The 15,075-nt window shown below is 39.2% G+C and overlaps 1 protein-coding gene across 3 annotated transcripts in view; it reads right to left on the bottom strand.

Moving 5' to 3' along the window:
* The window catches only part of PRKD1 (protein kinase D1), a 142,215-nt gene that overhangs the window by 35,673 nt on the left and 91,467 nt on the right, over positions 1–15,075 (bottom strand). For 2 of the 3 annotated variants that reach the window (XM_086749296.1, XM_086749298.1), the window contains exons 3-5: positions 12,955–13,086; positions 12,068–12,228; positions 9,317–9,340 (exon numbers count right to left, since the gene is read on the bottom strand). In XM_086749296.1, the coding sequence (XP_086605422.1) occupies positions 9,317–9,340; positions 12,068–12,228; positions 12,955–13,086 (317 nt within the window). The remainder of the gene's footprint in view (positions 1–9,316; positions 9,341–12,067; positions 12,229–12,954; positions 13,087–15,075) is intronic. The other variant, XM_086749297.1, reaches the window with a different exon arrangement.

Raw genomic sequence — 15,075 nt, 5'->3', positions numbered from 1 at the left:
GTTTCACCTTCTCCCATACCAGCAGTCATAGATTTGGTCTCTCTCCTGCAGGCCCAGGCCTAATATGATGGACTTGCACTCCTTCCCTCTTCCAGTTGGAGGCGATATGACCCCCTGCTTCTGCTCACAGGCAGGAAGCTAAGGGAAGCTGGTGACAGAAGACTCATGGCAAGAGCAGCCAGAACGGTCACTCCACACCCCTCAAATATGACTGACCGACAGGAAGAAGGAATACCTCCTCCATCTTGTTAATGACAAGCTTCTCCTCCCATTATCTTCCAAAACTCCTGACAATACTCCTCAACTTCAACTTCCAGCACTCACAGCATCAGACAGATGCCACAATTTAAAGCCCTTGAAATAAAAGGAAACCAGGAACTATCCTATTTTCACTGCAAAAGCAAGAATCTCTTCCACAAAGCACCACCTTCTTCAGCCAGTGTGCCTGGTTTGTTAGAAAGATAAATTTGTTTTTCCTGGTAGTCAGCCAGACTACTGACTCAGCAAATCTGGAAACTTCCCAGGAAATGATTGCTTAACTGGATTACACCATGGAAACTAACAGCCTGCACTGCTCCAAACACTAAACAGTCCTTTAGAACAACCATCCCAGCAAGGTAATCTATACTTTAACAGCTCAGAATATGATTTTCCAAGTGACAGCAAACACAAAGAAACATGTGCACGTATTTAACTCTAAGGATGTCCAAAAAAGCCAGTGACACTGATCACATCCAGAGACTTAACTCAACTATGCCTTAAACTATGAGAATATCTAATAGAATCCAGTGTTTGCTTACTCTTTTATTTTGAAAAAAGGTGGGTTTTTTTTAATTCCAAGAAGGAAGAGGTGCCAAGCTTTTCCCCAACATGGGGCATTCTGCACAACTCTTTTCAGATGATGTCTTGCCCCTCCTTCTTGTTCAATTTCTTCAAGTTTTTGCAACATACTGAAGCTACTCATGGTTTATCTGGTGAGTGTCGTCAAAAGCCATTCAAGGACACCACAAGTTTGTCTACAGTAGCCAGAAGCACAAAGTCATTATGTAGAACCCCATCATAGCAGGGAGGAGACAGTCCTCCATACAACTGTTACCGCAAAGGTAAAATCCCTCAGCAGGAGATCCCTCCATCTGTGTTTTTACTTTGTCCAAATCCATTGTGAAATACAATTAACTCAAATAAATACGGATTCCCTTCCAATGGATTCAGCGGTTCTCATCACCTGGGTGAGTTTGCCTGTCTTCTAGCATCACTTCTATCCCTCCCAGGCACAGAAATCAAAGAAACTTTAGTGAGATGCTGCAGGGACTAATGGGAAGCAATAAAAGCTGACTACTGGGATGCAGAGTTGGCCTCCTGGGAACAAAGACAAGGAAGAACCCTGCAATCCAGTTGCACAGGCTAGCCTAAACCATAAAACAAATTGCCCTTTGCGTGACTTCTTTTAAAAAGTTTCAACAGTTCCACTAAAAATGTCCCAGGGATTCTGATAAAACTCTACTAAGTAAAGAGCTTCATATTCTAGAAGAGTTAGAAAATAAATACTCCAATTTTGGCATTTGATCATCTTATTTTAAGTCATGCTTGTGGAAACACATTCAAGTCAGTAAACTTCACTCAGAAGAGAACAGGCTAAACATCCTATACTCTCCTAAATATATAATTTTTCAAGACTGTTCACAAAGAAGTGCTAACCTTTTGCAGGCTCAGTATCTAAAAAGTACTGTGACATTATTCCTGTACTTTACACCAAAATAGTAAACCAAAACCGACACAAATATTCCTACATTCTTGAAATGTTTGCCTTAACAAAAGAAGCAAACTATAATGAATTAGGCTTTTTTTTTTATTTACGACTGAGAGAAGTGATGTATATTTCAAAAAACCAAACAGCAATAACTGTCTGCATGAAGTTTCATTTTCAGTGTTGAAGCATACTTGTTGAAAAATGCATTTCCTTCCTATACTGACGGCAGAGGATAAAGCCTTAATATGTTCATATACAATTTCTTCACAGGAAGCTACTGTCAAATGAGGTGCTAGATATCTATGCAACCACAGGAACGACTATGTTTTTAATGCAATGCAAATGTTGACTTTCTTTGACAAATTAAACTATGTGACTGTAATTAAGTGAAGCCAAGGAAACAAATCTTCAGTTAAACAGACTGAAATACCACGCTTAGAATGCAATCAACCGTGTTGTCTTTCAAGGCGTCTTGCACTCTTCTCTTTAAGTCAAGTGTATGATTTAATCCTACAAGCACCATAGCTAAGATAGCTATGGTCTGAAAAACACTTGACTGTCACATGTGGAAACACACTAAGAACTGACTTCAGTACAAGCTGTTAATATTAAACTATCCACAGACGGAAATTGTTATCTACCCCGTTCCTCCACTCAGACACCAACACCAGCAAACAGTGGTTAGAACGCTCTGTCTGTAACCTGCCTTATTTTGTAAAGTAACAAGAGAAGATTACTGGGTTGCAGCAGTCATTGTGTGACTATGCTAACTTCTCAGAGTCAGGGATTTCCTAAAACAAAAGCCCTTTTCTGACAAAAAGGGGCCTGCTAGTGACAGCAAGCATAGTAGGGCTTACATAGCAAAAGCTTCTTTCCTGCATCTTACAGACATAAGTTTCTTCAATAGTATTAGGTTTACTTTGACCTTTTATTATGTGCTTCATAATTTTAAATATAATAATTTAAGTAATAAATTATTTTCACATAAGTATCTGTCGTGGTTTTGTTTAGTAAGGGGGGGCCTAAGGTGGTAGCTTCTGTAGGAAACTGCTAGAAGTCGCTCCCCTTTGTTCAGGGGACTTGGCCGGACCTGGGGCGGACCCACTGCTGGCCAAGGCCGAGCCAATTGGTAGCAGAATGTCCCGTGATAACGCCTCTGCGATAACGTATTTAAGAATGGGAAAACAGAAAAAAAAGAGAGAGGAGAGAAGATGTGAAGAAGCTGAGCGGGGGCAGAGGCGCAGAGGGGGAGGCGCAGGCCTCATGGGCCTTGCAGGCCTCACCCTCTGGCCTCTCGCCAGGCAGCCGACTGGGCCCGACTCAGTCCAGCCTGGCTGCAAGAAGTGGAAAGGAGATGAGAAGTGAATAAGATGTAAAAAAAAAAAGATCCTGAGAGACATCTACCAGCCTGTTGTGAGGAACGGCTGCAGACGCCAAGGTCAGTTCAGAAGGAGGGGGAGGAGTAATGCGACTCCTGGCCAAGATTCCCCTGCAGCCTGTGGTGACGACCATGGTGGAGCAGGTTGTCCCCCGGCAGCCCATGGAGGTCCACGGAGGAGCAGAGATCCACTTGGAGCCCGTGAAGGACCCCATATCGGGGGAGGTGGATGCCTGAAGGCAGCTGTGGCCCGTGGAGGGCCCGCTGGGACAGCTGTTCTAGAGGGACTGCACCCGTGGAAGAGATGACCCACGCCAGAGCAGTTCCACGAAGGACTGTGGCCCGTGGGAGGGACCCCACGATGGAGCAGGGGAGGAATGTGAGGAGTTCTTCCCCTGACCACGAAGCAGCGGCATAAAACAACATATGATGAACTGACCGCAACCCCCCTTCCCTCTTCCCCCCTGTGCCGCTTGGGGGGGGGGAAGGTAGTAGAGATAATGTTAAGCTTGGGAAGAGGGAGGGGTGGATGGAGGTTATCTTGTTCTCTGTCTCATGATCCTGCTGTTTGTAGTAATAAATGAATAGTTTTCCCCAAGTTGAGTCTGTTTTGCCCGTGACGGTAACTTTAAGGATTTCTCCCTGTCCTTATCTCAAACCTTGAGCCGTTTTTCCTTATATTTTCTCTCCCTATTCTCTCAGAGGGTGGGGGGAGTGAGAGAGAGACTGCGTAGTCTGGTCCGATCGGGGCTGAACTACGACAGTATCTTGCACTACTAGAATGCCCACATCATGAGCCAGACTCAGCAGCTCAGTTGTACCTACTGTACAGAACTGATCAGAAAGAAAAAAAAGGCACATGCCATGACACAAAGGTGGCATAGCCAACTTGTAATTCAAGACAAAACCCTTCAGTGAATCTTGGTACAATTCTGGTTCACACTCACATGTTAATATTGGCTTTTTTTTTTCCCCAATGTTTGTGTAAATGTGTCCCATCTGACACTGTCTCTATAGCATTGTTACCAAATCAGGGACAACCAGCAGGCCTCTGGGCTTAACCACAGCCACTGGTTTGGAAAAAGTTTTGACACTGGACAGAGAAGGTTTAGATAAATCAGCTTCGCAAGGCTTATCTAAAGGAAGCCTGGGGGCAGTAGTATGTTACCAATGGAGAAAAATAAGCTTACATATTGAAAGATAAGCACCATTGAACATGTTCAGGCCAGGTAAGTGGAGAAAAAACGTTGTGCTGTTCCTCTGTTCCTCAAAATACAAATTGCACTTTGAGATCTTGTACCATTTCACAAGACCCAGCACTAACATGAATGATGTTGCAGAGATACTACAGGACAACAAAATGTTTGCTGCAGGGTTTGCCACTTTTTTGTCTTTTCAATATGTGCAAACCCTTGCATTAGTACTTAAAAACCACAAAAACTTAGCTCTGAGTGTACATTTGCTCAGACATACCATACACTCTGAAAGAATTCCTCCTGTCACAGTCACAGAGCATCTACAAGTTCTCAGTTTAAGCCATGGTGACTTATATAAAGGATCATAAGCTGACAACTATTATTATTGTATGTCTTTCCTAAAAACAAAATAAGAGATTTAAGAACAAGTAGTAATTACCTGAGGACAACAACAACCTGAATCTCTCCTTTTCCAAGCTGAAGAATCAAATGCCCATAAAACCTCTCCAAGGGATCACAAACAAGTTGCATTCAAAAACACCAGCAGACATGGCACATAGGAAATTTCAGAATATGTACATCTTAAGCTGTTTACCATTTTCTCTTCTACCTGTCTTCCCAGATATTTGCAAAATATTAGGTGCACAATTGATAAAGTACTTAATGCTTTCCTAAGTATATATCTTTTAACATAAAATAATTGGCTTGATCATATTTTAGATCTCATCTAGCTGTAATGAACTGCTGAAACAATCATATGGGGCAAATTAGGTTAGAAAGCTCTAAGGTAGTTTGAATTAGTCACAAGAAATTCAGTCCTCCAGTATTCAGTGCGTGGCAGCTAGTGCAAGGGCTACCATTATTTTATGGCACAGTAGTGTGTAAGGTAAGCCATTCCAAATTTACCTTCTGCATCCTACAATGTTTTAATTCAGGGTTCAGTTGGACTTTGAATATCATAGACATGCAATGCTTTCAGAAAAAAAGGGAACTACATTTTAGATAGTTTTTGTGGAGTTCTTTTTAACCTTTAATAAGCTTTAATATTTTAAATATTTGTACAAAAGCAAGAAACAAAAAAAAAGAAACCTTACACCTAGAAGACTGTGGAATCAACTTAAATGCCTATTTAAATATTTAACTTTCAGTGTTAGATTCACTGAGTTCTTGCCACTCAGTTCTGCTCAGCGCATGACCCTAGATTCACCTGGTGAATCTGGCACTAAATCAATGTAAACATTACTTAGGATTGGTTTTGTTCACAGTCTGTCTTTTACACTTCTATTATTTTAAAATAACATCTAGATTTTGGACCTTAAAAAACTTCCAGGAGCACTCCTCAAAATAGCTTAGAGTTTTTCATTAAACAAATGAGAACAGTGAAAATAAGTTCCTACAAGATAGAGAGAAACTTGCAGTGTACGTACATCACTGGAGCGTGGCAGGATAACTTGGGGGTGACCAGGATAGAACGTATCTATGAGTGGTAATAATTCAGAGTTAACTTGAGTGTCTTTCTTCAAGAGGAAATATTAATTTTGCCTCTGAGGATCTTCAGTCTAATGAACTCTACTGTAGCTGTTAGAAAAGGACTCCTACTAATTACAACTGGCTTATGGCATGAAGCTGCTCTCAGCCACAACACCCTAGCTCTTCTCTAACCCTTCCCTCAAGGACTCCTTTTTTCCAATCCAGTGAGCTGGGGAGGCACATGAGGCTCTACAGGAACTGGAACTGGGAAAAGGAGATGCATCTTCCGTCTCAGTGAGGAAAAGGAAGGCTTCATAGAGTGGGAATTTTTGAGTCATGGGAAACGAGGACTCCTTATCTCAGTGGAGTAAGATAAAGCACAGTTGTATTAAGAGCTGGGTACAAGGGAAAGAAGAGAAAATGGCCATCTACAACTCAAGACAATTCCCTCCAAAAGACTCTACTGTCCTAGTTCTGCAAAATCACTCTTCTATATATAGCTGAGACGCCTCAAGCCAGCTCTGCTTATAATAAGTCTACAGAGGCAGGCAACATCTGGTGCTTTGTATTCTGTCAGTGACATGTAAATAGTCTTTTTAAACTAAAATGAACTAAATTATTCAGGAAAAAATAATTCCTGACTCTCCCTCAAAAAGCAAAGATAACATGTAAGTAACTCTAATATTCTACCAAAGGTCTTGGGAGTCTGGAGAGGCCCCTGCTGACTGGAAGCTAGCCAATGTCATTCCAATCTACAAAAAAAGGCCTGAGAGAAGACCCAGGGAACTACAGACCTGTTAGTCTAACCTCAGTTCCTGGAAAGATTATGGAGAAGATTATACTGCACACTATCAAAAGATATTTAAAGAATAACACAATCATCAGGCACAGTTACCATGGGTTCACATATCCCTCTATGACAAGGTCACCTGCCTAGTGGATGAAGGGAAGGTGGTGGATGCAGTTTTTCTGGATTTCAGTAAGACTTCTGATACTGCCTCTCACAGCATCCCTCTGCACAAGTTGTCCAACTGTGGGGTGAGCGAGTTTACAGTGCACTGGGTGAAGAACTGACTGAATGGCAGGGCTCAAAGGGTTGTAGTGAATAGGGCTACATCTGGCTGGTGACCAGTCATCAGCAGTGTTCCTCAGGGTTCAATTCTAGGGCTAGTTCTGTTCAATATATTTATCAACAATCTTGATGTAGGAGTTGAATGCTTCATTAGCAGGTTTGCTGTTGATACCAAATTGGGAAGTGCTGTTGACTCCCTTGAGGGACAAGATGCCTTGCAGAGGGATCTAGACAGATGGGAGCACTAGGCAATGATTAATGGGATGAAATTTAAGAAGTTGAAATGCCAGATTCTGGACCTAGGACCAAATAATGCCAGGCACAATTATAAGCTGGGAGATGAGTGGCTGGTTGACAGCAGGCTCAACATGAGTCAGCAATGTGCCCTGGCAGCCAAGAGGGCAAACTGCATCCTGGGGTACATCAAAGACAGCATAACCAGCCAGTCAAAAGAGGTGTTATCCTGCTGTATTCAGCATTGGTGGGGCTTCACCTCGAGTACTGTGTGTAGTTCTGGGCCCCACAATTTAAGAAGGATGTGAAGGTCCCTGAATGCATCCAGAGGAGGGCAACAAAGCTGGTAAAAAGGTTGGAAGGCATGGCCTATGAGGAGTGGCTAAGGACTTTGGGTTTGTCTAGTTTGGAGAGAAGGAGGTTGAGGGGCAACCACATTGCTCTCTACAGCTTCCTGAGGAGGGGAAGGGGAGAGGGAGATGTGGATCGCTTCTTCCTGGTATCCAGTGATAGGATGCATGGGAATGGTTCAAAGCTGCACCAGGGGAGGTTCTGGCTAGACATTAGAAAGCATTTCTTTACAGAAACAGTGGTGCAACACTGGAACAGGCTTCCTGGAGAGGTGGTTGATGCCCCAAGCCTGTCAGTGTTTAAGAGGCATTTGGACAATGCCCTTAATAACATGCTTTAACTTTTGGTCAGCCCTGAATTGGTCAGGCAGTTGGACTGGAGAATTGTTGTAGGTCCTTCCAACTGCAATAGTCTAGACTAGTCTAGTCTATTCTATTCTACTTCACTTACATGTGCTCTGTAAGACACAGCATTCTTATTTTAAATTAAAAGCTCAGCTAGACTTTTTCTGAGAAATCGCTACCAATGTGTCTAAAAAATTACCTTAACACATCAACATTCATCGCTTCCAGAAGAATGAATAAAACTTACAAGAACAATAGAAACAGATATAAAAAGAAATAGAAATAAAATGCTGTTTTGTTGCATTAATGTTTTTCAAATTAAAACCATAGATGGTTAACACACTACTACTTCTTACAAAAGAAACACAATTTTGTTTTTCCTCCAAATACTTTTATCTTTTTTCATTATTACTTTTAATTACTTTTCATTTAGGGTAATCCATCACCATCTGGATTTACCATTTTTCAGACAGTACATACTTAGAATAAAATTATCTTGGATATTACAAAAATCTGATTCTATACATGCTTGTTTGTGTGGTTTTAAGGATATTCTGTGAATTTGTACTTTGGGACACACTATGATACTTAGGCACACTATAATAATAATAATAATACATGTGTTTTAGGAAGAAATTAAGTTCTTTCAAAGAGATAGATGTTTGGCTATGATAACCTTCACTTCAGCATAACAAAATATTCTTCAGATTAATTATGTAGTATTTCTCAACAGGAAAACACTTGCAAAGCCTGCTCTTCTCTGTTTGCATCTCAAATACATGCTGCAAATCCAAGATGCCAAGATTTCATAGTTTTGAAACCTTTTGAAACTTTAAACATGAAACAAACTTCTTTGGAAAATCCATATTGAAAGCCAAAGAGGGCAACCTTTGACATGAAGTAGCCATTAAAAAAAAAAAAAGTTTTCTCATTAAGATAGACTTGATACTCTTTTTATATATAGCTGTAACTTAGTTGTACACCGTTTATTTTTTTTTTTGTCACAGAAATACAGAATCCTGACTGGGTTTTTTTTAATGCAATGATATTCTGAAAAAAAGCTACTACACCGCATTGTGGTATTAGAAGTTTATTGCTGGTGAGCACTTAAAGGTCAAGTTTGTTCAGCTTAAAATAAAATGTTTATTTTCTACATTACTCCAGCAAATTCCCAGTGTTTTTTCCTCCCATGTATTACTACCAGGAAAAAAAGGGCTACAGTCCAACCAATGACCTCTATTATGCCTAAGAAATGAAAATGTCACTTTTTGTATCAAAATATTTTAATGTTAGCTAATTTTACTGTTTAAGATAAGAATTATGACCTTCCGTTTGGAATCCAGACTGCAGAGTTTTGCACTGGACATACTCTTTCTAAAAGAAAAATGAATGCTCTTGAGTTCTAAAGATCATAAAATACCAATCTGATTAAATCCCTGCATTTCTTCACATTGACACTGGCAATCACAAAAAGGATGTTCCTGACAGTACGACAGGGCGTAGAGCAAATTCAGTACATACCTCATAGCCAGGGCTGACAGGAGACTGAGACAGGAGGTTGGAAAGAAGAAAAAAAAGAACAAAGAAATAAGGGGAGGGAAAAGACAGAAAATAATGTTACTTTGAAAGCAAGCATGAGTGTGTGATTATTTTATACTTTCATTCTATGCTATGGAATAGAATGTAAAGGAATTGCATTTGAGTTACGGCAGGTAGAAATCTGGGTTACATAGCATTCTCTTGATTTCTACATGTTTTTAGCATTTCTGTTTGATGAGTTTTACACTATTAAGTTAAGAATCAAAAAAAGGATATTGCCCAAATTTTATTCTTTGGAGGGAGATTTTTAAAGCTCCACTTAAAGGTAACGTCCAGTCATTTTTCAGCTCAAATGAAATGCTTCACTGGCAAATGAAAACATTTATATCCAAACTGAAACTGTGTCTGTGTGTGGTGGTTCCCTATGAAAGTATAATTAAAGTAACCTTTGCAGGATTCCACATTATCCTGTCTCAAAGATTTTTAGAATGCCACTATTTCATAAATTAGGGCATAACTTCTTCACCTTCATAAGTGGCATTTTTCCGGAAGCCAGACTTACAAGCTAAACTTAACACTGTGAACTAAACGAAGTTGGCTTCTTTCTGGTTCACACAATATTGACAAAAAGGTTCTGAAATCGTAACTTGGTTAATAATTTCATCTATGAAAGGTGTCCAGGAACTCCTCCTCTCTCAACTGCTCTGACTCTATGTAGTAAATAGCAATAAAAAAAACCCATTTATTTTACTTCTATTTAAAAAATTGACAGATAGGTGATTGAATTAAGTGGTCACTATTTTGTTACCAGTGATTCAAGTGCCACAGCAATACTAATAAGAAATGATATGATTTTGTGAACGAGGATGTTTCTCAGTATATTCACACAAACTGTAGAAAATTGAAACACATTCCAAAGTGCATGCTTTGATTGGTACCACAGGATAAACTACCATAAAACTTATCTCACAAGTACTGCAGAAGAATGGAGTCCAAAGGACAGATTTGATACAGAACTGACAAAGCTTGTGCACACTTAAAAAAAAAAAAAAAGGGGAAAAAAATTGAAACACATTCAACGTAAAAAACCCCAAATGAAACAAAAGACATATAGAAGCCATATGTGAGAGAACTTCTGAAAATCTGGCAAATGATACAATGATTTCCTGAAACAAAGGTGAAATCAGAAAGCTGATCAGCACACTGATGATTACAAGTTCCTAGAGAAGTACAGCCTGCAATATATATGAAACTTACTGTATTTCTTCACTGGTATTTTTAATATTTTCAACAGTTTTAAAATATACAGCTTTGCAAAACAGGTATTTCATATCATAATGTGTCAGCAAACAACAGTAATATAATTTAAAATGTTTTCAATTTGAAATATTTTGCTAACTTGTAACTCTGTGGTGCAGTGAATACTTATAGGGAGTATACCAGGACACTCACTCACACAATTCTTTCAATAAAAACTCCAGAAACAATTTAGAATTAGAGCCAGCATTCCTGTCTGGCTAAGTTTTCTGTCTTGGTCTGAAGAAGTCAGCATTTCTGACACAAGCTCAGTACTGAGAATTACGAATAATCTATAAAGATTTCTTCCTGCAGGTTTTGCAGAACATAAGCACCTTACTCATTTATGCAGCTTTTCAATTAAAAATACAGATTCATAACGTTAACCTTAATTTCTAAGTAGCTTTAGGCTAATGATAATCAGTAGCTTAAGTACATAATTATGGTTCACAGATGGTACTGCATATAACACCAGGTCTACATCATTTGCAATAGTGTCCTTTTAGTATGTCAAGTTTAATAAGTTTAATATTCTAATTGAGAGGAAAACATGATAATTGTTGTGTGTACTTACAAATTCTTTCCTCTCTTTTAAACCTTAAGGTTTTCAAAACTTTCACCTAGGAGTGGATTCATTTACACACAGTGCGAGTTCTTAACTATTCAAGGATATTATGACCATGAGTGTTAACAGGAACAAACATGCCAAAGAGAAAAAATACGTATGATTCTAATTTACTTCAGTCATTAAATTTTGTTCTCAGAAGAAGAGTTGTTTTCAGGATGGAAAACTACTATATTAATGCATATACATGTATACCATATATTTACGTGTGCCTATGTGTATACTCTACATCTACACACATATATACAGATATAAACATACATTCACCACAAAGATCTGTTTAAGAAAGTAATGGAGATTTCTCCTACTTTCTCCCGAATACACAGAAATATGCTGAATACATAGGTTCCAACTAATTAACTATGGCCTTGACTGTTACAGATACTGTGTACGACACAGCACTGTTTGGGTCACAGTGTTCTCCTGAGGCAAATCTTTCCTGTATCATAAACCAATGGATATAATGGTCTGATACAGAAGAAATTATACTTTTATTTCCAGAGGAGACATCCTCCAAGATGCAGCTACTCACATTAGCATGGGTGGCAGCTTTAGATCTGTAAAATAATCTAATTCTTGCCAAAGGGAGAAGACTACTGTGAGTATCAGAAGTGTCACATACCTTAAACTCACATACCTTATGGTGGTGACCTCCCTTTTACGTCAAGATGCCCTTTCTCACAGCAACGCTTTATAATTTACATACCGCCCTCCTCTGTAGTCTGTAACAGGCAAAACCAGATCCTATAGTACTAACGTCATTGTTTCTTAGTAGCAACACCCATGGCCTCTACAGCTAGGGAATCCCATACCAGAAGGGCTTCCTCCGACACGCTGGGCGAGGGTTCTGCAGAAACTGTCCGAACAGTGCTGGGTCCTGTTAGGGAAACATTCGACAAGCGCCTTTTCCGTACGCCACTGCAGTTGTTAGGGATTTTAAATGCACATCTCTTATGGTAATTTAAACCGCATCCTGAAAAGAGAAATGTAAAACCATTTGATTCCAGTTCTTCCAGTGAAGAACTTTTTTTAAAAAAAAAAACAACAAGAGTTCAAAAACACCATTCTAATTTTTGATTAAACTTTTTTCCTATACTCTGCTGGCTTAGTTTCAACATTCTATAATTTTTAGAGAGGTAATGTTACCAGCTCTGAACAGTTATATCTATAACCAGTGATTTTTCTTGATTTTTCAAAAATCTATGGTCTCAAAGTGCAAGAAATTTCTGTGATCTGCATTTAGAGTCAAGGAAGTCTTTCACTGGAAATGGTATAGTCCATTGGATACAGTCTGCCAGGAGTCAAATAGTTGTGGCAAAATGACAAAAGATAGCTAGTACAACCTCATACAGACCGACAGTAATTTCAGTTAAAAGATCTGAATTAGCATGATATAGAATTAGATACAGGCTCAGGCTCATAAGGGAAGTGTAAGACACAAAAGACTTTTTCTTAAAAATACATATAGACCATTTTATTTGCACTTCAGGTTACAGAGCGGTATCTAGGAGGCCTCAGAGCAATCAAAATGATTAGTTCCTTCACCAGTTAATTATTTTGATATGTCTTACTGTCTCTACCCACCGTAATTTTTTTCCTAATGCCTAACCAATTTAAAAGCAGCCTCAGAGACAACATGCACAAGTGGAATGGACAGGGCTCTTCCTGAGACTGAAAATCACATCTCACTGCTGCTTACCTTCACATTTGAGTCCCTGACGCACCAGCCCCCACAGCATTTCTCCACAATGGTCACAGAAGGCTGGCGCTCGATACGAATGAACAAAAAGAGCATGGGGTCGGATCTGAAAGTCCTCAAATGTAGCAGAAGCTGTAACAAGATTATGCCAAAAATGAGTAAAATCAGTAACATAACTAATATGCTTCATTTATGTGGTACTTCATCACAGAACAATGCAAAACACCTTACGGTCACTATGATGACGACTTTGAATTTTGTATTGGTTGTTGATGATAGACTTTGAATTATGTATTGATCATTATACTGTATTTTGAAGATAAAAAGATTGATAATATACCATCAACCAATGGTATATCATATACAATGGCCACTGGAAAAAGAATAAAGCTGCTTTCATAAACTTGCAGCAATAACTTCTCCACTAACATTTTTCCAATCAAACACAGGAGGATAATAGCATATCAAACATTTATCAGAAATTGGCAGAGTTCAATCAATACTCTTTTACAGACCTTAAATGTCTACATATATAAGATAAATGGAGTACATCCAGTAAAGTAACTTTTTTTTTTTGACAAGTAAAGGAAAACCATTCAGGCCATTTCAGCATTTAGTGTATCTTATTCAGCAGCCTGTGTTGGTATTGGTGAACTGATCATTCAAGTTGAAAATATACATTAGAGTTCAAAAAGAAAACATGTAATTATACTCCAAATCATCAACAAAAATAAAAACCTTGCAGAGCAGTTTGGAAGACTGCTGTACATTTTCTGAAGTACCAATCCTTTCAAAGTGACTTGAGCTTGCAACTTCTTTTTTTTTATTATGTTAAACATATATCAGATAGTCTAATGAAAAATACTTGTCAAACGTTGTTAAACATTAAGCACGTATGCAAACATTTGATCTCATTCAGACTGTCATTTAAACAGGTGATTTAAGTGTGTGCTTACTCTTCACAGATACACTAGCATGACTGAACAAAGTATGTAGCCACTTAATAAAATGCTTTGTGTCTCAACAGAAATACATTCCTGATTTGCAACTGAGAGAAAAAAAAAACAACATTTTTTTAATGGTTCAGTTCAGACAAATTCCTAAAAGATCCAAATACCCTTAGTCCCTGGCTTTTTCCTTGTGTATTAATGAAAAGAGGGCCAAAAATCTGCATACCAATCAAGAAAAGGTTTTTAACTAATCAGAGTGGAGTACCAGTGGGGTGGTTTAGCCCTAGTCACCACATAGTTTCTCGCTCACCCTCCCACCCCCCAGCAGGACGCGCGAAAGAATTGGAAGAAAGGAAATTCTTCTTTTCTTTCCTTGTATTAACCCCTTATTCCATACCATCTATGTCATGCTTTTCTACACACACACACAGAGATATCATTCCCTCAATCTATAGGCTATCCCTCCAAACTCTGTTCAGTTCATTCAGTCCACAACTTTGGGCTCTATCCGTCATAAGAGTCTTTCAGGGCAGGAGGGATGGTATGCAGTGTGGGGCTGTTGCATGCTGTATCTGGAGCTTGCAGCTGGAACATCTGGCATGGCTGGTGTATCATGTCCAGGGTCTATGAGGTGAAGATGTTGATGTCGAAGAAGTTGGGTGCCAGTTCTGGTTCCATCACTGCTGCACCTTGCTTGATTTCATTGAAGTTCATTCTTCACTCTTGTGGGTGATTCTTGCTGCAAAACCTTTGATATTACATACAATAACTACAGAAATTATGACACACAGTTCAAATTATTGGCTATTTTAACCTAAAATCAAATCTCCTTGAGGTACACATTGGAATTCCCCATCCTTCTGCATCACCCACCAAGTACACCCAAGGTCCTTGAGCAAAAGCAATCCCATCAGTGGATTTGTCTTTGCCCAGGGGAGGAATAACCCAGACTGTCTTCCTCAACATATTCCTTACATGCACCACAGGAACTGTATCCCCTTCTACAGTACGTAAAAGTTCTGATTGGGCAGGGCCAGCTCGATTGGTGAATCCTCGAGTGTTGACTAACCAAGTGGCTTTTGCCAAATATGTATCCCAATTTTTGAAGGTTCCACCACCCATTGTTCTAAGTGTAGTTTTCAGCAGTCCATTGTACCGTTCAATTTTTCCA

Source organism: Chlamydotis macqueenii, chromosome 5 (assembly GCF_036417535.1).
Source record: "Chlamydotis macqueenii isolate bChlMac1 chromosome 5, bChlMac1.mat, whole genome shotgun sequence".
NCBI lineage: Eukaryota > Metazoa > Chordata > Aves > Otidiformes > Otididae > Chlamydotis > Chlamydotis macqueenii.
This window is presented reverse-complemented; position numbering and strand designations above follow the sequence as displayed.